We start from the raw sequence: 24,301 nt of genomic DNA, 5'->3' as shown, positions 1-24,301 counted from the left end.
CATATAACCTGACTGTTTAATTACATTGAAGCATTGACTATAACCTCCCTGCCTATGGATGAAGTTTACAAATTAGTTAAATTTTCAGCAAAAATACCTTCAAGACAAATATAAGCATTGTATTTCCCTGCAAGACAAAGTCATTAATATAAAAGCTAGTAATAGACTTAGCCTTCTAGTTTATTTATTTATTTTTCCTTTCATACCATAGCTTGTGAGGTCCCAGAAACAACACAAGTCTGAGGGAGTTAACTCACACTACTTTGAGAGGTCAAAGTCAAAAAGATAATGTCCACACACACTGTCTCTGGAAACTCACAGCACAGACACCTTTACACAGCCTCGCTTTTTTGAGGAAGGATTGTAAAAATTTATCCATTCTGGGACCAGAGTCACAGATCTTTAATTACCAACCACAATCATATCAGACGGATCCTGCCAAGACCTACAAATGAATTTAAAAAGTTGTGACATGCAAAAGAGATTGATATTTATATAATTTCTTTGTAAAATTATACTGTTCAAGATCCCAGGTTAGGAACTGAGAGAGACCTCATTTCTTGCATCTCAGCCTTTTCAGTGGCCTCATGGCTCAGGCAATGAATGCTTATGGCTACCTGCATCTTCAACCTCTTTCACATGATCCACTGTCTCTGAGTCTCTCTCTCATTCTCCTGTTCTCTGCTTATCCATCAACCTATCTTTAACTTGGCAATTTCTGGCTAAGTCAGTGCTAGCACAGTAGCAGATGGAAGCTCTGCCACTGTAGCTAATCAGTCCTGTGAGTGGTATCAGCTACCAGCTTCACACTATTGTCCTGGAAAAGTACTTGAAGAAACTGTTAAACTTAACAACAATTGAAAGAAACAACAGCTAAAAACTTAATTTCAGGACAACTCACTTTTTACATATTGTGTAACAAAAGACAATTGCATCTGTAAATTAAAAATCCAATTCTGTAAATAGTGAAAAAGACTCTAGGTTGAGATGGTACATGTCTCTTTTAATCATGCCCACTGAATTATAATCATACTTCATGAGTACCAAAAAGTACTTACATTTAAAATTACTGTTATCTAAACCTTCTAACCAGCACTCATCTCAAGTAAAATGAGAAAAAAAAGTCAAATTAAAGCAATTTGCTGTTTCAGGTTGACATCAATCACTTGACCATGTACAATGTAAAAAGCCAAAACTATTAATCATTACAAGTTCCAGTGTAAATAATCCTTTCTTTATATATACTCTATCACAGACTGATAGATAAGATAGGTAGTGATGCTGGCTACCTAACTATTGTTAAAATACACTGAAGAATCTTAACATTCTAATAAATTTTTTTAAACACAGCTATGCAGGTTTTGGGTGAGATAGAATAAATTTTATTTTTCTTTTTTTTTCTTTCATTGCCATTTTAAACCCTATGGTCTGGTCCAAAGGGAGCAGGGCTGTAGATTTTAACAGATACACCTTGACATGGCTGCAACCATGATTTGAGTTGCATGTCATAAAAACTGCATATAGCAGTTTTTATAGCAGTATATAGAAGGAACTACTGGATGAGACACCTTCAAAAAACAGTGCAAGTGCAGCAGTGGCCCAACCTGAGCTGGGCCTTGGTGTCAAACAACACAACACAAGCAGCTTTTGCCTTACAAGAAACTGTCCTTTTCTCAACCCACAAACTGTTTCACTTTCCAGTTCTCTCTCCAAGCCTGCTGGCGAGGGAGGGAGTGAGTGAGAGGTGTTTAGCTGCCTGCTGGGATTACCCCATGAGAACAGCTCATGGCAGACCAGTGAGTGTGGGGTACCTGGAGAACAGAGCAGTTCCCATCAGCGCCAGTGGCTGCTGAGTTAAGCAATGACACCATGACAACATTGCAGGAATAAAAAGGGCATTAGCATGGCTTAAGCAGCTGAATGCTTGCCTGTGGAACTGAATTCCATACCTGCTTCTTCCTACCCTACAGCTGCTGTGTGATGCTAGCCTAGTCACATAAACTGGGATTTCAGAGATCGGCTTGTTCACCATGCAGTTATTAAGATTGTGAGTTTCAGAAGGCAAAAACATGCCCCACTAAAACAGAAACAGTGACTTCGAAAAACAGAGCCTTCATTTCAAAGGTACTTGGTAACAAACCAAATGCTGTCAGAGAGGAGAAAATTCCTAATATTTTACCTAAGCAATTCACTTGTATCATCCTATTGGACCTTGGTACGACTTAGAACTTGAATAGTCTCTGATTCAGCATCTGCAGTCTTCCACCTGCAAAACAGCTAAGCATCTACAGAACAATCAGTATGCCTGATTCATACCTCAAAAAGACAGGTATTTCTATTTTTCATTCAACCTTTATATACAAATGAATAGTAAAGAAGCAGCATTTTAAACTTCTCAAAGAGTATTTAAATAATTCACATTTGTCTCCTTTTTTTGTTCACAGATGTAGACAAATGAAGATTCCAGAAGTTGCTCATTTCTTGTTTTAAATCTAAGTATCCAGAACACTTAAGAAAAACTGTGACTCATCTGTCACAGATGATCTGAAGACACCTGTTCAATAATTTTCATTGTTTATATACTCTCAGTATACTAGAAATTTTGATACAAATGCTAGACAGACATAAGGAGTAACTGCCCCACATCATACATCATTTTCACTATGCCGAGTCATTAAGAATAACACTATTTCCTAATTTTTTTTCTGTGAGCCAAAGAACCTACTAATTCTGCAGGACATTTTTCTGCCCTATTTAGTATCAGAGAAGAAAAGAAACAGCAGAGTAAATTAAAAGCAGGCAGTTCACACTTGCCTGCTGCACTAGCAGTGTGCCAAGGCTCACACGAAACCATTTCCACTGCAGTGCACTAGAGTGGAGCCAGTCAATTGAGAGCACACAGAAAAAACACCCCAAGCCTGAACCTAATTTGAACCTTGCCTGTAATTGGAGGGGGGGGATGGGTGTGTGGAATGAGAAAGGTGAACTTTATTTAACTTCTCCTGCACCTCTGCACTTCCTACACTGGGTCATCAAAGGCAATCAAAGGGAATGAAGTACAAAAAAAAAAAAAAAAAAAAAAGAGGTTACATAAGTGGATAACCTGGCCTAAGTGAAATTAAAGAGAATATGAAATTCAACAAGGAACACTGTCCCTTTCTCCCCAGCTGCAGTCAAATCAATTTTTAGGCCAAGGAGGTTAGATAAGCTTCAACCTTTAAGACATTTATCCAAACTAAACCATTTGAGAATCACACATCATTTAATGTTGAATACCTTGGCTGGGGAACATAAAAAATCTGCTAAATCTACACATCTCCCACAGGTCATACATTGGCCAACAACATATATTAAAAAAAATTGGAGAAGTAAAATTATACTGATCTTTATCCTCTTTTCAAAGAAATATAATCAAAGAAAAGTAATCAAAATAAAAGGAACTACAATAGAAAAAAAATTTCAGTACACTAAAGCTCATAAGTCTGGGTTAAACTAAGACCTTATTCCTTTCTTTATTTAAAAATACAGCATATAAAAAGAGTGAGACTTTCTTAGTCTGAATCTCTTATTCTTTCCCAAATACGTTTCTTAAAAACAAATATCAAGAGACATCTCCATCATTAGCACTGGGAACTTTTATGTACCAAACTGAGGTATCCCACCTCATAACAATATTAGCGATTTCCTCTTTACATTGATGGATTCCCATACTGTCATGTAGGACCCACATAAAACACAGTAAGTTATGCACAGAAAATAAGTTATCTGAGGAAAGGCAGTATTATTAAAGTGCAAATACAGATAAAGTTTACATAAAGCCAGGGCATCATCTGTGAGCCAAGAGACTTGCACTCACATACAGATACTGAGTCCTTGATACAATACTCCGGATGCTGGGCAGATGTGGATTCACTCTGCTATTTTTATCTTTCCTGTAAACAGTACAAGCTTTATGTGCCAGTCTAAAAGACTGCATGTGCTACTGAAAAAATCCTCATGTACCAGTCAATGCTGTAATTTAAAAAATTGGAAGCTACCATTAAAAAATGAGAGAAATCAATTTCAAGACACTATGTAGAGATCAATAAAATCTAGAATTTTAGTAGAAGCTGGTCTTTCTTGAGTCATAGCCATTATCTAATTAGTCTTTAACTATTCTATAAATACAGCACACTTCCAGCATGTAGACAGAGAATATTAAGCACAAACACAGACTGTTATTACAGGGGAACCCACTCCCTAAGATCTCTATAGAATAAGAGGAATATTTAGTACTTCCAAATGGTGATTCAGATAAAAGGAATCACATGAAATTGTGATTTTGCAACAAACCTCTAAACATGGTCTCCAGCATCACCTCAAAAACATGGAATGGTTTAGGTTGGAAGGGACCTTAAAGGTCATCTAGTTTCAACTCCTCTGACATGGGCAGACACATCTTCCACTAGTCTAGTTTCCTCAAGGCCTCGTCCAACCTGGCCCTGAACGCTTCCAGAGATGGGGCACCCACAACATCTCTGGGCAGCCTGTGCCAGAGTCTCACCACCCTCACAGTAAAGAATTTCTTCCTTATATCAAATCTAAGCCGGCCTCGTTTTAGGTTAAAGCCTTTCCTCTTGCTTATCTACAAGCCTTTGTAAAAGGTCCCTCTTCAGCTCTCCTGTAGCCCTCTTTAGGCACTGCAAGGTGCTATAAAGTCTCCCCAGAACCTCTGTTCTCCAAGCTAAACAGCCCCAACCCTCTCAATCTGTCTTCATGGCTCCAGCCCTCTGATCATCTTCACAGCCTCCTCTGGGTTCGCTTCAACAGGTCCACATCCCTCCTCTGTTGGGACCCCCAGAGCTGCAGGGATTCTCATCATAGCAGAGGGAGAGAATCCCCTCCCTTTCCCTGCTGGCCACACTGCTTTGGATGAACTCCAGGGCGCACTTGGCTCTCTGGGGTGCTGGGCCATGTCAAGTTTCTCATTCACCAACATCCCCAGGCTAACCTGTACTTTGTCATGGTAAGAGGATGCAAGAAAGTTTAGCTTTAAAATGCTAAATTCTGAATATTCATCTTTAAAAACGTCCTAAACACCCAAAATTCTGGAAATTAATGTGTTAGTCTTCTCAGAATTTGTATTATACCATCACAGAGGCACTACTGCAAAACTAGGAATCTAAAGAGGCATTAAAGGGTTAAAAAAATCCAAAAAATAATCAAGCATTCTTTTTTGACTTGATCACAAGCCAGAAAGTCAAAGCCGTGTCTGGTTTTCCCAAAGCGAAACAAAGACTTACCTAATTTTGTCACTATAATAAGCAAAAAGCTAAGTTTATCAATTCCACAATTTAATTATCATGAAATCACAAAATCCATCTTAACCATTTTCAGACTTCATTCTGATTTGAATGCTTTCTCCAGCTGACAGCAACCCATAACTTGTCAGTTATCTTACGCCCCATAAACAGCAGTAGTAAAAACAAGCACAGTGCCTGGCTTTGAGCTTGGTAATCATGTCCTCTTTTCAAACTGGGTTTAAAAAGACTGAAGCATACCAAACGTCCACTAGCAAAGAAAATATCTGAAACAAGTATCTCGGTTCCAGAGAAGGCAGAGCTGATGCTGATAAAAGCTGACAGTTACTGTTGCTGCACAGAGAAGCTCTGCTAAGTAAGGCAGCCCAGTACCCAACTGTAACACCATTGTAAACATTAGCTTTTCTCCTGCAAATTTTTATTAACTACTAAGATTAACACAACTGTGATGACTGGTCTAGCACTGTTAGAAAGCAACACACAGACAGAATACAGCCTTGTACTGTTCTCATTTACCAGTCCTCAACCCCAGTTCCACCTTGTCACTCTCCAAGCACAGGCAAAACTAACAACGAATGTCTCCCTCAACACACAAATTAGCAGAAAGAAATTCTTTTCTTCAGCTTCTGTGAGTGAAAGGCAGCAACAGTAGAGTTAATGCAGCTAATCTTCAGCTGAGTGAAATTATTATGGGCAGATATTTTTCTGCAATAGAAAAAACCTGCAGCTTTTTTGTGACTAAGGCAAGGACACTTGATTCAGCACAATTTCTTGTAGCTGATCTAGCTACTAAATACTTGTAAAAAATTTAAAGGGAAGAAGGGAGAAAGGACAGCAATCAAGTGGCAAATAATTCACTACCCCAAGTTTAAAAAAGTAACTTCCCTGTTATTTTCCCCACAATCAGTTTCATAGATTCTACCACTGGTTTTGACTTTGATGCCTGGAGGCATCAAAGTACCATTATTCATGGAAAGCACTGCCAGCACCAGCAGGAAACTAAAGAATTTTAGAGAAAGCTCATTATCACGCTGATTTACATGGAAGTTTGTTTGTTTTCCAGAACTACTGCATTTTTGGCATACACTTCAGAAGCTTGAGAAATCATGTAATAAACATCTATCATGTGATAAACACTTTTGAAATTGTTGAGAGGCCCTTGACCACCCGTGGTTGAGCTACTGTTCTGTGCATGAAGGGTTGTTTTACTGAACAGAAAAAAAACCCACAAAATGCAAAGAATCCAGACATATTTCCCTCCATAATAATACACACACAAAAAAATATTATATTAAAACAGAGTTAAAAAGCACTTCAAGATTCTTCTCCTTGTGTTTTGCTTTAAGGAGATATTGAAGACTTTTTAAACAGAATTTAGCCATAAAAGCAGTATATACTACAATAGACAGAGCTATAAGTTCTGCTGTGATAAACTGGAGTACTTCCCTTACTGCTGGATTTAGCTGTACCATCCCACATCAGCAGAAGGCCGGGGATGTAGTCCTAACAGTGCCATTACTGTTTCATTACATTTCAGATTTCCGCCTGTCATCAGAGCCCACTGCAGTTAAAGAAAGACTATGCTAACCAAGGCTGGGATCATATGCCTTCAATGTAATAAAAGCTGGGGTACACATTTTAAAGTCGTGAATCCCACTGGGCTTTGCGCTCCAAGACGTAATAGCTGTTGAACTACTGACTTAGACAAAACTTTAAATGCTCTGAAGTATTACCAAAGAATATCTGAGAAGTTTCAATTCCACCACCCTGAACACCACAGCAGAATCACTGACCTCATCAGGCTGAGTACTATGAAGGATAAAAAAAGCATGAGTGGTTTACCATAACACAGTGATCCAGAACTTGTGTCAGAATTCATGTCTTCTCCTTGCAGAGAACAGTGATGCAATTTTTGCTCCTGGCACGTTTCTACAACCAGCCCAACCTCCCAGGAATAGGTGAAGATATTTGCAGCACTTCTGAACGAAGACAGGTCGGGTGAAATTCTACTGTGAGACACGTTTGACCCACTGGCTGCTCGTTGAATCCCCCTGACCTCAGCCGACACAGACGCTACGCTGTTTATATCCAGCTTGTGCCAGGGGGCAGGACAAAGCAACAGCTGCAAGCCCTCTCTTGGCTCAGCCTCAGGCACCCTTGCTGCTGTTCAAAGGTAGCCTGAGGCTAAAGCAATTCATAGCCCTGCTGCTGAAGTGCATGGCAACCAGAGCCTACTGCGTGCACAGATTTCACCTGCAAGTGCCAAACCACATTGAGGCCCTCCTGAGAAAGACCCTACATGCATCCTTGCTGCCAAATGTTAGCCACATAACACCCTTGCAGCTGGTCCTCCACATGCATGGAAGTAGCAGCATGCCCTGAGTATCTCCAGAACACAGGTTTGCAGTCAGAGTTTGAATTTGAGATGATGCTGACAAAAGATGGTTGGGCCATTGCATGTGACCTCTCCACACAGCCCCACACCCTCTCCCTTCCTGCAATCCCTGATGGCAATGAGGTTTGTTCCTAGGAATGGAACACCAGGTGAGTATTGCAGGAGTGTCTGAATGCACTCCTTAATGCACTCCAGAGATGAGGAAGCCAAGATATTCAGGACTGACTTTGGTGCACGTTGGCCTGCAGAAGGGTATAAAATGCTGGCAGAGACTATGCCAGCTGGTCTCCTGGTGTTGCAAGCAGCTTCCAGGTGGAGCCCCCTCCCAGCATGGAAGCCTGCAGCCTAAAGATAGGAAACACTGACTTTATGATAGTGAGTGAAAAACACTAAGATCCAGTAACATGTGGAGATAAAATCCAAAAGCAGCTACATGGGTGCTTTGTTGCTTTGGAGGTGAACTCTCCAAGGCTAAAGACTGTTGACTTGTACTTTTCTAGCCAAACCTGCTTATATTATAAGCCTTTAGGCATAAACTGTTGACAAAATCTGAGACTAAGTGGACCTAGCCACACCTAAACTCCTACTTTAGAAAGCAAGGCGGTCTCACTGAAGCTCATAACTGGAGAGACCATGACCCTATTGCACTATTATCTGTCTTAATATATGATAGTTATTTACATATTGCATTACAGAAGTATTTAGACATTGAATTAGCAATAAATCAAATAATATTCATGCACATAATCACTGTATCCTACTTCTTGTTCCTGGCCAAGGGCCTTCTCTTGTCTTCTCTGACACAAGTCCATCTTGAGGAAACCAAAACATCTTGAGTTCTCAACTAGGTTTTGCACAAGTCCTTACAAGCCAGAAGAGCTTGACCTCAAGGCAAACCAGGAATATTACTTACCTTTTAACAAGCATGTGCAAGTGTAATTTAACAATTAAAAAAGCAATGTATGCTTACACTGATAAAAGAAGAGCATGACTACAGAACATAATATGAGCTACCACATATCTACCTTAGTTTGCCTATTTTATGAAGGATGGAAATGAAAGCGATGTAATTAACCCACATAAGCAAACACTTCCTTTATTTTTGTTTAACCTAATTTTGAGACTGCAGGTCTAACAGAAACAATTCTTACACCTACGAAGAACATGCTACACACAGCAACTTAGGGACTACATGAAAAATACATTTGCATATAATTCTTTAAAATAAATAAATAAATAAAAGGACCTTTCAAATTTGCAGACTGGTATGTATAGCCAGCACAGTTCTTTCCTCCTATCAGAAGAACATTCACTGATATGAAGAATTCCAGAAAAGTGTTGCAAGCTTTATTTTAAAAAAATTAATTAAACAATATTAAAAACAAACAACCAAAACTCACTTTAACTGCAGCATTTTCAAGAGCCATGTGACAATAATTGGTCTTCAGAACTAAGGCAGTTCAATAGATGCAGTTGTGCCTCTCTTCAGAATAATCTTACACGTTCAAATTTTTGACGTAATTTGTAATGGATGTAAAAGCTTCTAAGTCTATTCAGTGAGACTCAATATGACTTATAATCACACGGTGAGCAATATTACTTGCAGAGTAAGTTTAAAAAACCCCAGAAACTCACCGTTTGTGTTGTGTTTCATCCAGAACATGAGGTTTGAAACCGTCTAAGGAAGATGAAGGTGCATGAATTACAGAATCAATCAATCAATCAATCACAGAATTCATTAACTAGGTTGGAAAAGACCTCTGAGATCATCAATCTAACTGTGTCCTGTACTTCATCAAAAGCAGCATGGCTTGCAAGTCGAGGGAGGGGATTCTCCCCCTCTACTCTGCTTTTGTGAGACCCCACCTGGAATGCTGCATCCAGCTCTGGGGTTTCCAGCATAAGAAAGGTGGGGACCTGTTTGAGAGGTTCAAGAGGAGGAATATGAAGATGAACAGAGGGCTGGAACACATCTCCCAGGAAGATGGGGCTGTTTCACCTGGAGAAGAAAATGCTCTGGTAAGATCTTATAGCACCTTGCAGTACCTAAAGGGGGCTTCAAGAAAACATGAGAGGGACCTTTTACAAAGGCCTGTAGTGAATGGCTTTAAGATGAAAGAGGGCTGATTTAGATTACTGTGAGGATAGTTAGACACAAACAGATTACCAAGAGAGGTTGTGGATACCCCATCCCTGGAATATTCAAAGCCAGTCTGGACAGGGCTTTGAGCAACCTGGTTTAGTGAAAGGTGTCCCTGTCCATGTCAGAGGGGTCAAAACTGGATGATCTTTAAGGTCCCTGCCAACCTAAACTGTTTCATGACAGTAACATATAGACCTTATGGTTGTTACTGTCATTTAAAACCAGCCTCACACACTTGGATATAAAAGGACTACAACACTGGTATATTAAAGGGCTTTGTTATCAGAATATTTGGTTTGATGTCACAATGCAGAGCTTTGCTGAAGACACCTGAAGTTGCTCTAGATGTGCAGCACCACACAGAGATAAAAGACCAGGTCCCAACAGCTCTGCTGTTTTAATAAAGCAGCACAGTACACAGCCCAGCCTCTCATCCACCACCTTCCTGTTCTGAAGATGGTTGGTTTGTTCCTCTTTGTACTTTTGTATTCTGTGGTATATATCTATATATCTTTAGATTTAAAGCAAATACCCCCCTAGCCATTGAGTGACCTGTGTGGGAGAAGAAAGGAAAGAAAAGATTTTAAGTATTCCTCAGAAAAAGAGCAAACCCTGCCTGCTGAAGTAAGCATCAGACCACTAACCCTTAACTCCACCACTGCCCACTGTCACACCCAGGGGCAAAGATAAACTGCAGCAGGAAGGTATGATGAAGTTTGTTTAAAAGTTATTGCCCTCACCTGTCATTCCTGTCAAAGACTTCACTCCCTGGAGCAGGATCAGCAAGGGAAGCCATGCCTCCAGCTAAGCTACACTGGTTACCACGACGTATATTATCCTAAAGCAGTGACAAGTGTTTATTGCACCTGATGCACTCAGCCTTCAGGCTGAAGAGGTTGAAGAATCCCTGCCAATTCTGAAGTGGGAACACTGGTCTTTTGAGGGCAGAGGGTTCCAGGGCAGGCAGCTGAGTCACAGGAAACAATGATTCCCCTGGCAGGTACCAGAGCCTAAAAATTAGGATTCAGCAAATATATTTCCTCCTACCCCTTTCACAGTGTAACATGAAGAAAAAGAGTTTCAGGGACAAGAAATTAGGGTTAAGAGTGGTTCAACAATGGTACAGAAGTAAGGAGGATCCGTGTTTCAGTCTCTCTTTGGGCTCACTCTCAAGTCTTGGCTCTGGATGAAGACGTGTGCAGAGACAGGTATTAGACCATGCATTTTGGAGCTGCCTTATCACACAGGATATTGATTAGAGAAGTTAATATATAGCAAAACAGCAGAAACAGACTTAAAAATATTCCCCTATACTCACAAATTATCTGACAGTTTCCTGGATTGTCAGAGGAATACTTACTTTTCTCAGGTCAGCATTTAGCTCTATTTCTCAGTATACCACTCACTCTCTAGCTTGTCTTCCTTTCAGCTGATTTTCATCCTGCTGACTGTATAATTTCTAAATGCTGTGGTCAAATGGTTAAAGAAGTATCCCAAGTCTAAAAACAGATTGCTGCACATCCCTCATGAGGGAAAAGTATGATCAGCTACAGAGACAGGATTTCATAAACCAAAATGGGAACACCCAAAACCTGTGTAACTGTACTTTGTACACTCCTTCACTTAACACTGTAGCCAAACCCTATTGCCTGGCACTTCAGGCACTAAGATTTGATAAATTTTTGAGCAGACAAGGAAAAGCTACATTTTTTCTATCTAACATCTGTTAGATAGACAACCTGTAACAACCTGCACCCTTCCTTGACTTTGTACAGGTCAAACATTTGACTTTGACATCATGTTTGCTTTCTTAGTGCATTCAGAACAGAAAGATCCTTTGCAGCTATGAATCATTCTACCTGTAACATCACTACAGCCAAGTCACACTCACCTTTTCGCTGTGTCTCCCAAACTGTTTATGAATGCACTATAGTGCCTATAGCTTGATTTTCTTCATGGGATAATTCTGAAGAATTCTAAAAATTCTCAGTTAGCTCCAAGGCTCACTGTTCCTAGGGAAAATTACTTTTATTTTCTGCAAAAAAGCTTCTCACTGTTGTGCCCGGTTTTAGTTTAAAAATATTACCTTTCTTTCTTCCCAGAGATACAGTCAATGTATGCAAGTATCCTTGTTTGTCCTCTATTAGGTAGGTATCATTGCCCATTTTTGGAAAACTACTTTGCTGACAGCTTGTTTCTAGCCCACACTGAACAAAGGAATCTTATTTTTCTTTTACCAAGTTCTTATTTCACAACTTTTCAGTTTACTCTCAAAAGTGCTGTAGTTCTCCTTTAGCAAAGCAAAATCTTCGAAAGCTGAGTGATTTCTTAAGATCAGGGTCACCCTGCATTACCTGCAGGTCTGCAATATCTAAATAAAAGCACAAGTCATGCTTGCATTCATGATAAGATTTCAAATGATGGGAAGTCAGTAATGACTACACTCAAGGAAAAAAACACATATACTCTGATTATGGAATTTAAGTGGGTTTGCAACACTTTTCTCAGTGCTCTACTGAAAAAACATCCACCAGAAAACCTGCCTGCAGACAGGAAAGAGGTTTCTGTTGAAGTTCTTTGTTGCACTCTGTCCTTAAAGTTTGCTGATTTTGTCACAAAAGGTACTTATAGATTCATACTAAGTAAGGTAAATAAACTACTTTGGAGGGGGCTGTCTAATGGCTTAGTAAAGGCTATAATTTCAGGCACGGTCAGGGAAAAAGGCTAATAGATAAAATTTTTAACAAAGAGCCATACTACTCACAATGAGATGGTCTTTTGGTCTTTGTTGCTCAGTCATTAAGCATTAATAGATGGTTAATAGACGGTTCCACTAGTAAACCAAGAGATGGCAACAGGCTAGCACCTCTTAGAGACCCCACCACTCGTTACAAAGCAAGAGGAATTGCTTTTCAAGGTTCTGCCCCTCAGCTACAGAAAGTAAAAATATACTGTAAGAGATATCTTCAGTGTGGGAAACACCTGCTTAATATCTTACCCAGGCAGCAATAAAACTCGTCGGATTTTTTTCTTTTTAAAGTAAACACATGGGAACTTCCTAAAATGAAGTTCATCATGACCCATAGGAGTGTTCACATTAAAGTTTATTCTTAATGGTGTTCTTCTTAAGAAGTGAATTGATGCCAGCAATCCCAGGCATACATTACACAAGCTAAGAAGTTGTCCCCATGGCTGATTTCAAATTGTTGGTACAGGAAAGAAATCCACAGAAAGACCATGTTTAAGTCTCATTTGGAAGAATTCCAGATTATGGACTATTCAATTACTTTTCAACTGAAAAAAAACTGGATATAACAGTGTTGAAGGTGTATCCAGTAAAAAACACCTTACTATGACAAAGTGGTATTAATCAGTGATAAAATTATCTTGGTCTGACAAGATGACTTGAATCAAAAGTCTGCAAAGTTAGGACACATTTCTAGAGAAGAGGCACTCACTTCAGAATGCAGTAATTTAAGAACCCCTTTTAAATAGCTGTTTCAGACTCTAAGTACAATGCACAGCAGGTGTGTGTCTAATACATTAACAGCACTATTAGAAACAGAGGAATAATTTTGTGTTGATGAGTACATTATTCTTACCTTCAAAATGGCTATAAAAGAAATTGCTACGTGTGTTTGTGTACTAAGATACACAAAGAATACATTACAAACTTGTCAACCTTGCTAGCAGAGACATAACAAAAACCCCTGTCTGGGAAAAAAAAACTGACAAAAAAGGATGTGAGGTTCCTCAATATTTGGGTGACTTATTGGGATGAAATGTCACATGAGAATTTAGAATAAGACTAAAGTTTTAGGAAATATTCTTTAACACATCTCATGAGCAAAACAAAGTTCTTGTGAAAGATGGACTTAAAGAGTACTTTCCATCTTTAGAGTCTGTGAATTTCTGGCATTTCCTTATGCTGGCTCATACAGATAGGAGAAAAAAAAACTTTGTCTGCATGCCAGCAAAATGTCCACATACTCACCTTGATTAGTTTATAATACCTATTGGCTCAGAGGCTTCCAATATGTGCTCAAAAAGCTCACAATACTCTGCCATATGCCAAACCAGCCAGGTGTTCTTGAGTGGAGAAGGGACAGCAGCATTCTTTTGAACCATCAGACAGACACCAGTCACCAGATGGAACCTGAACAGGGTGGGCAATACCCACAAGTCGTCCTCAGGGCCCTTGTTCAGAGCAATACAGGATCACTTTGTTCACGTACGATTTCACTGTCCAGTCTGGAGTGAGAGTGGTGAACATGAAGCCCCCGGCCAAGCCACATCAGAGGCTGGCGTGTCTTCGCGCTGTGTCTCGCTCTAAGCTGCCCATCAGGCTGGGAGCTGGAAGAGGGCTCTTAGCAAAGCACCCCAGCAGGAGCTCGGCTATTCCTCAAGACTCGGTTGGTACTGTAGGATCCACAGTTCAGTTCTGCTGGGGCAGCGCACCGTGGCGACTCAATGAACTCCTGTAAGAGCCTTAACTTTTTTCTTTCACCTTCTCGTGCCCCCTGCGCTGGACGCATTTAATGAGGATCCCTTCGCACCCATCTCCCGGTCCCCACACCCCTTGCCAAGAGCCCCGCTCCCCCTCTTCCCCGAGCGCTCCCCGTCCCTGCCAGCCGTGTCCCTGCACGACCCGGGAAGGCGGCGCGGGGCAGGCTCGGGCCTGAGCCCCCGCCCCGCGTCCCGCCTCAGCCCGGCCCGCTCACCCGCGTCGTAGAAGGCGTCCAGCACCGCCGTCTCGCCGAAGTCCAGCTCGCCGAAGTTGACGGTGCTGAGCTGGGCTCCCTCGGCCTCGCAGGCCCGCAGCAGGCACTGCCGCGCCCCGGCCTCGGGGCTCCGCGCCCCGGCGCCCGCCTTGGGCGGGTCGTTCAGCACGTACACGGCCCGCAGGCAGCGCGGCCGCGGGGCTGCCGAGCCCACCTCCGCCGCCTCCGCCTCGGCCGGGCCCGCGGCCGCCAGCTCCGGCTCCGCGCCGGGGGGCGCCGGCTCCGCGGCCGCGCTGCCGCTCGCGGGGCTCTCCATAGCGGCGTCGGGGGATGAGGGGAGCGGGGGCTGCCGGCAGGTGCTCAGGCGGGGCCGCGTCCCATCGCGAACAGCTGGGCAAAGCCCGGCGAGGCGGCTCCCTCCCTCCTCGTGCCGGCCCTTCCGTCCGCGCTTCTCTCCGCTCCTGGGCGGGCGGGCACGGAGACGGGACGAGGCGTGTTGAAAGCGGCCGGCACGGAGCGGGGCTCGGCTCAGCAGGGCACCGCCCTCCCCGAACGAGAGGGCCCGGGGAGCCCAGCGCGGAGTCCGGCTCCACCCCGCCGCGCCTTCCCGGGACAATGCGCCCGCTCCCGTCCGCGACCTCGGCGGCTGTGAGAGGGAGCGGCGCCGTCGGGGCGATCGCGCCCCGTTTATCACTTGCCCTGCCCGCCCCTCGCCGGCAGCAGCGCCCCCGCGCACCGCCCGCGGCTCCGCTGCCGTGCCGCGAAAGCAGCTGCTGCCCGTTTGTCTTCCCTCTGCTCCATCGCAGCTTCTCCGCTACTGAATCCCCCATCCCGTCGTTTACACGACTTTGACCACATTTAGACTGTGTCAGAAGTTTCGGTAGTAGTTCATCCTTAACTTCCTTCTCTTTTCTTAGTAATCTCCCACGATCATGACAAAAATCAGCTTCTAGTAACTCTGTGGCAATTCCTGGCTTCTTTATAAGAACAAAATTACTTTTGATTTTTTTTTAACACGTTTTTCTTATTAGCTACACTGCCGATAGCAGCCTGGGGTTTGGCACTGCTACTGGTCCAGGCGCTGGTGCATGTGCCTGGATAACCTAATATCTCAGCCTTGTGCCCCAGCTGTCAAAAGTCACCCTACAGAGACCACAACCAACTAGAGATCAAGGGAACAGTGGAAAAGCACAGTCCTCCTGTAAATTTGTGTTTGAAATAGTAAACCTATCTGGAAAGCTTTTTGATTTTATTTTCCACTCATAGTGACAGTTGAGGTTTTAGACAAAGAGTCTTCACCTTTTGCTGCAGTGTGAAGACTATGTGGCTATCAATGATTTTACCCCATGCTGTAATCTTAGAAACAGACAACTGTTGAGGTTGGAAAAGACCTCTAATGTCATGGAGGCCAGCTGTTAAACCAGCACCACCACGTTCAGCACTAAACCATATCCCCAAGTGCCACACCCACACCGGGACACCTCCAGGGATGGTGACTCAACAACTACCCTGGGCAGCCTATTACAATGCCTCACCATCCTTTCAATGAAGTAATACAACAAAAGCCATAATCAAAGGCTTACAGCATGGTATTTTCCTCTCTAGGTGTCTGTCTGTTTGGGATTAAAATAGATTTGCTTATAGAATATGAGAAATGCAAAGGCTTAAGTTTAATTGTAACTCGCTTACAAGTTAGCACGAATAGGCCCTGCGCAAAGCACTATAGGTGAACTTGAAATGAGCTCCCTTTGTCAGCATGCTGGCTCAGCAGGGGAGGAAGCAGAGAAAGACTGGACACTTCCAGACGAGGGCTGAGACCTACGTACCCAGTAACACAAAAGAGGGTCTCAAGGCTGCACCAAGCTGAAAGATGAGTGGCTTTATGGCCTAATGGCCTGTCCACGTGGACATGGATAAAGAATCCAATGAGGTGTTGGAAGATCGTCGGCCAGAAATTTCTACTGGATCAAGAGGTGCACATAGGGCACGTGAAGATCTTGTGCACAGACTGTGAGGGTATGAAGGCATGGGGATTTCTTTATCCAGAGTCCCTGTCCAGCAGCTCAAGCTGAAATAAACCAAGTCTGCCTCAAACCCAGGGTCTGATCTCTGTGCCACCAGGGATTGTTAATAAGAATTGCAGTAGCCAGTATTTCTAAGAAACACTCCAACATGAGGATTAGCATAGTGCTGTGCAGTATTCATGTTTGCTTAGTGGCTCATAAGAATTTTAGAGAGAATGTGGATAAATAATTTAACAGGTAAACCTATTTCTCATTTTGGAGAGTTTGGGGCAAATAAACCTCTGGACTTGGTCCACAGGTTGGGAATGTGTATGTGCTTTTTTGACAGAAGCACTGGAATATGAGACTTTGGAGGAATGATGTGACCATCAGAGATCCCCTCCATTCCTGGCAGCTTTCCCCTTTAGGCAAGAGTAAGCTATTGTGTGACACACCAAGTCTATCAGCCTTCAATCCAGTAATGCACCACTTACCTGATATAATAGGAGAAAAATCAAAGTCTGCATTTAGAAGATCGTATGCACATTGAGCCTTCCATCAATAAAAAGCACTAGCACATAAATTTATGATCCTCCCCAATACCAATCCTACTTTGTACTTTTTGAATTATAAAGAAGTTTGTTTGAACAGCTGTTATTAAAACTGAAAAGCAAATGCTGTCAAAGTTAAGCGATTATTTGCACAGGAAAGCTTTTCTCTTATTCAAGATCATTTTCGGGCTTTTAGCAACTAACATGCAAAAAAACCAAATTGCAATTAAATGTGTTTAGAACAATATATGCATGGTGTGGTGCTTTCTGTAATCTTGAAAATTGTTTTAGTGTCAATTTTCAACAAATAGGCTGGGATTGCTTAGTGGGATGCCACTGAGGCATAGTAAATAAGCTTTTGTGCCTTCCAGAGATTATAAAAATTTAGGTTGTTCTAGGTCTAAGACATGTCTTCAGGTTTTATTTTGCAGATTTTATCATTTGTTACTTCTTTAAATTACCTGTTGAGAGGTCTGTCTCTTGGTCTTGAAACAGAGTGGCAGTTTCTTAGATGTTTTACATGATGATAAATAAGAAAATTATATTTTCCCCATTTCCTAATTTTGTCTTTCAAACAATATCCTCACTTTCCTTGGACATTTTTCCTAACCATCTATGATTGATTTTCAGTAGTTTAACCAGGTGCAACTTGTTCAGAGTTTGTATGCTTTCTTTCAAGCTAGACACAAGGACCATTTTTAAATGAAGAAGGTCCATTTTACAGGCTGTGACTGTCTTGAGAAACTGTGACTCAGTGCCTGACATTTCCAGTGAGAAACAGTATCTTCAGATTTTGCAAGTCACCTGAGTGAGAATAAATAGGAGATTCAGACTGTGGGGTATTTGAACTGTTTCTGTGCAAGCCAAAAAGTGTTAAATGTAGAAGAAAAAAAGGTAAGTCATGCAACACTCTTTCCTCTTGTTGGAAAAGTGTCCAAGAATAAGGTTATAGAAAGAGCCACTCTGCCCCTGGAGTTGCCTATTTATTTACAAGTCCAGGCTAGAAATTAATATTCAGCTTCCATATCACTTTCCAAGACTTTCTGCCTTTACATAGAACCCAGCCTAACAAAACCAAGACAATTTGTGAAGTCAACATTTGCTCTTGTACAGAACTGTAAAGATGATGGTACAATTTTCTCAGTCAGCACTTTGCACCTGTCAAATCCACTAAGTGCAGAATATTAATTACCACTTCTCAAAGAAAATAGATGTCCTTGAAACCACTTTTTTTTCCTTCATTTTGTAAATCCCTGAGTAGCATAACTGAGCTAAGGGAAGTGATTCCTTCTTTTTTTTTTTTTTTTCCCCAGGGCTAAACACTTTCAGTTCAAAATGTAAAGGTATATAAATTTCAAAATTTCAAACTGTAAATTTATATAAAGTTTGACTCCACAGGCAAATGTGCCACCTTTCCCCTAATGCATATACAGCTACAGCCTCCCTTTTTTTTTTTTTTTAAGAAAACACAGATTAGAACAATCATAAAGGTTAGTCTGCAATTTCATTGCTCTCTGACATTTTCACCTATAAAGAGACTCCTCCCATTTATGCAGAGTAAGGGAAAGCCAAGCTCTCTTGGCTCAGGTAAGTACAAATAAGCCAGAAGATGTCCAGGTCCATGGGGAGCCTGCAGATTTGAGCTGTTCCACTGAGGTGCAAATCCACCTGGCCATGTCCTGGCAGTATTTGCTGAAGGATGTCCACCAGCACAGTGTCCAGGGCATCCATCACACCTGCTGCAGAGGTGCCTAGGAGTCCATCCACAGGCACTTGGCATTGACCACCTCAGTTATGGGCACAGTCTTAGCCATGGCCACATCTCCCCTGCCCTTGTGTCCCAGAAGAGAGCCATAGCTCAGGCAAGCAGCAGCATCCTGGACAAGCTTCCCCAAGGAGCTCCATCAGGGTGACAACTGCCTTGCAGGAATATGCATCCTGAAAGCTTGGATTCTATACCCTAGATGTGAGATTTTTTTTCTGTATTGTGAATATCAGGCGTTAAGGAAAATATTTTGATGTCCAGATTGTTTCCTGTACCAACTTTCCACATGATAATGCAAGTTGTGGTGTTTAAACTATTCCAAGCAAACATTTTGTTAGTGGATTTTTGGTGTTACTGCTGCTAGTGTGCTACCCCATTTATTTTCATTCACAGTGAGCAGGTCTCCAGGTAACCCTACAGCTACTGTTGTCATGTGATGACAAGGAAATAGTTGATTTCTTTACTGAATAGGAACTTTTTTTTTTTCTGAAGTATGAATCCAGACAAAAGATGTTTTAATTTTCAAAGTCATTATGCAGAAACTTTACTAGCTATTCAATAAAATTCTGTGAATTCTCCCTACAAATAATTCTCCCTAATAAACTGCTTGGATTTGCTCAAAAGTCAGATTAAAAATACTAACTCTGTATAAATGGAATCTAAGCAACAGGGATAATTCTTGAAGCAAAACTTCATTAAGATGACTTAAAAATGCTACAATGCTTTAAAAGTTGACTTGCAGCAAAGCACATTTCTTTTGCAAGGGGAAAACTTGGACGTCTCAGTGTCATGTGAAGTCAAAATACCTTGGCCACCAGATCATCACTGGAACTGGGTTCAAAGATCTCGGGGATTCCTCTTGCTTTTACCTCAGTGGGCAGCGTGACACCTCACAAGCTCATTTGGCCTGATAAAGAATGAAGGCAAAGAAAGTGACTGCTAAGAATATTTAAGAATATCATCCCTAGCACAGCTTTCTGTTCAGACCCACCGTTTTTCACAGAGAAGCATGTTTGTTGCACAGAGCATCTGCTCCTCATCACCATTTGCAAGGGCAAATGAAGTGCAGAGTGACATCCCATGTTCCAGACAAGGTTAGTCAAAGGGGGATCGCTCTCTTTCTTTGCTCTCCGCCTGCCTTGGAGAACAACAACTTTATAGATATGCCTTGTGTGCTCACATGCACACAGAGCAGTGTGATCTATTCAGAATTGGCTTTGACTCCAAATTCCTAATCTTTAGTTTTCAGTACATCTGGCACCCTAATCAAAAATTCTTACTTTTGGATTTTGACTAGTTAAATGTCAAGACTTTGGGAGCAGGGATGACTAAGGAATGCAAGGTAGCAGTGAAAAAAGTATGCAGGCATTCTCAATAGCTTTCATAAAACCAGAATTCAGTTAGAGAGGAATGCCTGCATTTGAAATAATAAAATAAACCAAACCAATAGACCACCAGTAAATAACATAGCAAAGTGAAGGAAAAAAAACCCACTGAACTTTTCCTGAATCTCTGTCAAAGCAGAACTCACACTTTCTCTGTGTCTGATAGCTGGCATTTATTTCTATCAGACAGCTAGATCATATCAATGACACAAGACCTGGGCACATGCATTTATAAAATCTGGTTAAAAACTTTATTCTGATTTAGGTACCTATGGCTCTCTGGACTTTCCCACTCAGTTCATGAACTGAGGAGCAAACAGCCAGCTTAGAGCCAGAAGTTAACTCAAGTTCTCTAAAATACAGTTTTTAACCAATTATTCAAACAGAAAACCCCTTATCTCCAGTTTTCAACATATTTCAAATAACTTCTAGATTTTATATTTCAGATGGGAGAAAACCAAAGCCGGCCCCTATTCAGAAAGACCTCCCTTGGACCTTGAAATTTCTGCACCCTTATTAAGATGTCTAAAGTTAGAGAAAACCTCCAGAAAACCTGGGGAAAAAGAAAACTTTCAGCTTAGGAGGAGTCTTCATCTGACTGTCTATAAAATTCTGAGTATTTGTATTCAAGTACTAGATGTTAATAAATAACAATATAAGCCTTAGATTTCTCCATTCATACAGCATCTTGGCATGATGTTTTCTCCTCTGCAGTCCTCTCCAATTCAGCAGGTCCTGAAGGTGAGAAATACACATTTCACTAGGGAATAAGAAGCAGCTACTTACAAGCAGCAGCTTCAAAAGGTCTGGTTTAAAAGTTTGCTTGGGCACAAGATTAAATATTCTTACCAAGACTGATAAATTTTATTGTTTTCAGCTTGATCAAAGTATGTAGATTTCTTTATGTGTCATGGCTCAGTGTTTTTCATCTCACTTTAAGAAAATATTGTCACTTTTAGCTGTTCTCAAGTTTTTTCTCATTGAAGAAACATTCATGGTAAAGGCTACCTGACTATTAATTTTTATTCCAGTCAAGCATTTGTGTCTACTGATTAATAAAAGCCCAACAAAATTGTGTCTGTGGCAGGGAAGACAACCTGGTTACACTCCTATTGTAAAAACAATGGAGAGGACTAGAATATATTCATTTTTATTGACAATTAGCTGATTTTTATATTGCTGTAGATGCGAGATAAATGAGGATACATGGGGCTTAGAAGCCTGGCAAAAACAAAGCTGTCAGTGCTGTTTGAAAACATTTTAAATATTTGTAATCACAAGGGTTTTGCTGTTACCAGCTGGGACTGTGAACAGCAAAGGAGTCCTGAGGAGGCAAGAGCTACTTTAAAGAGACAAATAAAAAAACCCCAAAGTTACCTCTTATGTCAATATTCACTTTTGTAATAGGTACTAATGAAAGTTTCATATACTTAAGCAAATATGGAAATTTAGTAAAACTTCAGTAGGAATTCTTCAGTTGCACCTGCACTTCTCCTTGTTAAAGCAGTCAAGAAATTGCAACATTATTAAATATGAACTTGATATGTGAAGAGAGAAATTTACCAATGTCCAAAATAGGGGCTGTTTTGTTTTCTAGAAAGTACTATTAAGTAATTCACCTTCATGAAGTAGCAGTGTAAAAAGTCACGGGAGAAGCAGGCAGTAATGTGTAGGAGCACAGCTAAGGCACTTAGCGAGACAGGGAGCAACATCAGCCTCTCTTGAAATTTCTGGCAACTATTTTCTCAGCTTACATGATGCTCATGCTCTGAAGGTGTGAAGTCATTAGCATTGGGTCTGACTTTAATATTTGGCCTTGGCTAGGTGGAGTTCTCAATACTTTTAATGGTGGAATCCAAATGTGTGTAACACTCACAGTCTGGTCCTGAAGCTCTCCTGGTTACGCAGTGAGACCTATGTGTGATGCCAGACACTTTGTCTTCTCTGCTTTGTCAGCTTGCATTACATTTATTTTTTGCTAGAGCAGTGTCACATGCTTGAGAGTATTATTTGACTATGCCAAATAACATGTCACTCCTGTACAGTTAGAAAATTTAATGGCCAGACACATTGTCACTCAAAGGCAGTCCCTTTTCAGACATCTATCTGCCAGAATGATAGGAATCATTCCAGAAAAGTTTTATAATGCCATAAGCGAGACCTTCAGCCCATCACTGTGTCAAATCATATTTCTGTCAAAATGCCAAAGAGTTTCTTCCTGTACTTCACAGTAAAAAACAAGTTAAATAATAACCTGCTTCCTGTTCTAATCCAACACACCTAGAAATCACTGAGCATTCCTGACCTTTCTGTAGGAACCTTTGCTAATAACCTTGAAATGGAAACACCTACCTCTTCTTTTTATCAGGGAAATTCCAAGTAACAGCTATTTGAGGAAAAGAGTTGAGTTAGTGATAGCAGTAAGATTTCTGGAAGCAGCAGTAAAAGGTATCCTTTTTATTACTGCACAGCCTTGTTTCCTCTAGAAGTTTAAATCCAATTGTAAGACTGAATTATTTCAGTATTGCTCTGGAGATTTCTCAGCTATTCACACAGCAACAAAGAAGTAGAAAATCAGGTTAGTACTTTGGCACACACAGGCACATAGGACAAACATCAGATACTCTTTCTTGTATCCCCAGATGGAAAGACCAACACGTTGCAGATTTCCTTATGACACACACACTGCTGCAGCGTGAAACCAACCTGAGGAGAGTCCCATTAGCTTTCTGTTTAACAGAAAGAGGCACAGCAACATCTTGGTTCAGCCTACAAAATTACTCCAGGCATAGCCTGCAGAAGGCAACCAGCTTACCCGAGCAGCATCAGCACTTTTATTTAGGCAGAGGTTGTGGGCTGCATCCTTAAGCAGGCAGCTCCTCTTCTCTGTGTCACAGGGGTACTGGGACATAGATTTCTAGAGCAGGAAGGTGTCAGATTTGGGACAAGAGGAAGTTTAGAGTCTGAGACTGCTGCTTTTTATAATTATGCAGGGGAAGGCTGAGGAAGCATGAGGCCTGAGTCAGGGCACAGAGGTGAGTGAAAATGGGGATAGGAGAATTCAGGCTTACCCCAGACTTGCACCCAGCTGGAGAGAGCACAATGGTGACATCTGGGAGATCTGAATCAGCCTTATTGACTTTAATATACCTCAAATATCTCAATCAAGTCCAATATTGAAGCCTGTAGTTATTGCAGTAATGTGACATCCTTCTTGTGTTAAGAGCTCCCCAAGCACAGGTTACAGAGCTTACTTCTAAGGTGAGCAGGTTCTTCAGGTTAGAACATCAGTTTTCCATTCCCCTGAGATCAGTGCCACACCAGGCACAACTGTGTAATCATGGCACAAACAACCTGCACCTCCCACAAGAAACATGACAAACTTGAATGAGTAAGCTTTCTCCAGCCAGCACTGCTTTTGCTGGGGTCTCAAAATTTACATCATGTCTCCCCCTACCTAGTACTTTTATTTGCTAAAGAGCTGCATCTGTGCTTCCAACAGCAAATTTGGCTGAGCTCAGTAAATTTGGCTCTTGAATTCAGAGCAGCCAAATTATCTAGCAGTAGCAATTTCCATGCAGGTGCACCTTTTGTTCTACTTACCCTGCATTAGCTGTTGTTCTCTGTTTGGTGCTCTCTTCTAGGAGAAAGAGCATGGTGCACAGATTGTGTGATTGAGCTTTCTCCTTTACTTGCTGTGCCCCTTGCAATGAAAACCATCCCTAGAAGGGTGTAAACACAGGTAATAGGTCATTCTGTGGCAGGGACAGCTGCCCTGCTTAATTTTCATTAGCTCTAAGATAAGCCCAAGAAGTGCTTTCACAAAATCCCAATCTCTTCATTGCTGTTACCCGAGGAGGTGAAGAGCAGCCTGATGGGCCCTTTTGCTAAAAGGATGTTTGCTGTTCAGTAGCTGGGATGAAGGACACAGGGAAGGGTTTGCTGTACTGAGCAATATAATCTCCCATACCAAATGAAAATGCTGGGTCTGGGCTCAGTGAAGTGAAGGGGTTTTACCAGAGATAATTTTGAGAACAG

The 24,301-nt window shown here is 41.5% G+C and overlaps 1 protein-coding gene across 10 annotated transcripts in view; it reads right to left on the bottom strand.

The window, feature by feature from the left end:
* The window catches only part of MAP3K15 (mitogen-activated protein kinase kinase kinase 15), an 82,862-nt gene extending 67,652 nt beyond the window's left edge, over positions 1–15,210 (bottom strand). Inside the window, exons 1-3 of one of the 10 annotated variants that reach the window (XM_068179933.1) lie at positions 7,357–7,503; positions 7,034–7,279; positions 6,743–6,924 (exon numbers count right to left, since the gene is read on the bottom strand). In XM_068179933.1, coding sequence (XP_068036034.1) covers positions 6,743–6,779 — 37 coding nt within the window. In that variant the 5' untranslated portion in view covers positions 6,780–6,924; positions 7,034–7,279; positions 7,357–7,503. The other 9 variants (XM_068179935.1, XM_068179931.1, XM_068179932.1 and 6 more) reach the window with 9 other exon arrangements.
* Positions 15,211–24,301: the final 9,091 nt, after the last annotated feature.

The sequence above is a fragment of the Anomalospiza imberbis genome, chromosome 2, assembly GCF_031753505.1.
Source record: "Anomalospiza imberbis isolate Cuckoo-Finch-1a 21T00152 chromosome 2, ASM3175350v1, whole genome shotgun sequence".
In the NCBI taxonomy this organism is placed as follows: Eukaryota; Metazoa; Chordata; class Aves; order Passeriformes; family Viduidae; genus Anomalospiza; species Anomalospiza imberbis.
The sequence above is the reverse complement of the archived record's forward strand: the minus strand, read 5'-3'. Positions and strand labels throughout refer to the sequence as shown.